This window comes from Trypanosoma grayi (genome assembly GCF_000691245.1).
Source record: "Trypanosoma grayi strain ANR4 Tgr_657_V1, whole genome shotgun sequence".
NCBI classification, from domain to species: domain Eukaryota; phylum Euglenozoa; class Kinetoplastea; order Trypanosomatida; family Trypanosomatidae; genus Trypanosoma; species Trypanosoma grayi.
In genome coordinates, this window is record NW_008826276.1 from 7,962 (window position 1) to 9,861 (window position 1,900).

Consider the following 1,900-nt stretch of genomic DNA (forward strand, 5'->3'; position numbering starts at 1 on the left):
TCTGCACACATGCCGCCCAAGAGCCGAATTGTATGAGACATGCCAGCCACTTTCTTCTGCATCTGAGCGATACGGTCCGCGAAAACGTTCACTGGCACCAATGCAACTTCTCCATTGTCATCACCAACCACCTCATTCCACAACTCTAGGGTCTTCTCCACCATGAACGGCAATGACCATGTGAAGGCGTTGATGAGGTTGGGCAGGTAGTAAGGATGGGGGCTACTATTGTACTGGCGAATATTCATCTCTTTCCCGTGAATGCGTACAAAGGAAGCACGGTTGTCGTAAGTGTCACAGTAGTTTGGAGCCGAGAAGACGCAGACGATTGCAGGCACACCCTTCTGCGAGTGGCGGTATAACCGGTATCCTTCACTCTGCGCCTCATGGCCGCGAATGATGCCAAGCAGGCCATTCTTCTCTAGAAAGAGGCACGCCTGGTCATGGCTGTACGTGTATGAGCAGCCCCGCACGGTGTTGGCGACAAATAATGTGCCCGGCGGCAGGTCCACCTCCTCCTGCTCCGACATCGGGTCCGCCCACAGCAGGTCGCACATCGGCCCAGACGACGGGGGCTCGCGGAAGCGGTGGATAAGATCAATGTCAGCCATGTACGTAATCTCCGGTGAAAGACCGCCGTGCACACACATAAAGCTATCATCCACCACACACGCGAGCGGGAAGCAGTCATAGGCCGCCATGATCTCGTTGTACAAGGCCAACGAGTACTTGTACTCCGCCTCACGCTTGAAGTTAAAGTACGACGTCAAGTAGCGAGACTCATGATTGCCACGTAGCATAAAGAAACGCGTCGGGTGTCGTATCTTGTACGCCATAAAGAGAAGAACAATCTCCATGCCGAAGTTTCCGCGATCAGCGTAGTCGCCAAGGAAGATGTACTGCTGCTCCCCCGGCGCGCCACCAAGTTCAAGCAACTTCAGCATGTCGAAGAATTGCCCGTGGAGGTCACCGCACACAATAGCGGGCCCCTTCACATGGAGTAGATTTGGTTCACATTTCATGATGGACGCGCAGCGTGTCACAATCTCCAGCGCGTCTTCCATTCTCAGCAATCCCTCGCGCGCAAAGTGCACCTTGATGTTGTCGGTTAAGGGCATACCGTTCGCGTCAAAGACCAAGCGGTGCGGCAGGGCCTCCCAGTTGGGCGGATTCACACTCTCCAGCCCTCGTTGAGTGCGCAGCATTCTTTCAATGCGCCCGTCTGTCCTCAACCTGTCGTAGGAGCAGCAGCGTTCACTGGGGGTCGTTTCAACGGTTTCAGCCCCGCCCATCCTGAGACAATATCGATAATGGTTTTGTATAACAAATATATATAGATAGATATATATTAGTTGCGTGTGTGTGTGTTTCAGTAAAAATAGGACGGCAGCCAATATATACTCCCTCAACTTTATGTGTTCTCTTTCCTCGACCTTCCCTTCACTTTTCCGTATGGTGCGTGTGGCTTCGAACAATCTCCGGCACAATCGCCACCACTGCACTCAAGCAGTGAAAACAAAGCAAGAACAACACGAACAACAGAGGCAGAAGCAACTATCAACTGTATGAAAGGGTAGAAAAGGGGCATAACACAGCTTGCGCTGAGGCAACTTTTTTAAAAATTCGATTCTCGTTCTTGTTCTTGTTTGTCTGCCTCTGTCAGTGTGGGTATGTGGGCGTCTCTGCCCACACGCACACGCCTGTTTCACCAACTCTGCACGCCGTGCGTCTTAGTCACTGCCACTCAGCGCGCTGGCAAACGATTCCTCCGAGTCCGTGCTTTCAGCACGACGGCGCTTCTTTGCCACTTTGGACGGCTTCGCGGCCGGCCGGCGTGCGAGGGCCTTTTTCGGCGCTGCCACTCTCCGCGCCGGTGCCTTGAGGGCCGGCCGCTGCGCGC

The 1,900-nt window shown here is 53.8% G+C and overlaps 1 protein-coding gene across 1 annotated transcript in view; it reads right to left on the reverse strand.

The window, feature by feature from the left end:
• DQ04_06571060 (protein phosphatase 3, catalytic subunit) overlaps positions 1–1,292 on the reverse strand; it is a gene marked incomplete at both ends in the record, with an annotated part of 1,449 nt that extends 157 nt beyond the window's left edge. The window contains one exon of the mRNA XM_009314776.1: positions 1–1,292. This exon is cut by the window's left edge and continues 157 nt beyond it. Coding sequence (XP_009313051.1) covers positions 1–1,292 — 1,292 coding nt within the window.
• Positions 1,293–1,900: the final 608 nt, after the last annotated feature.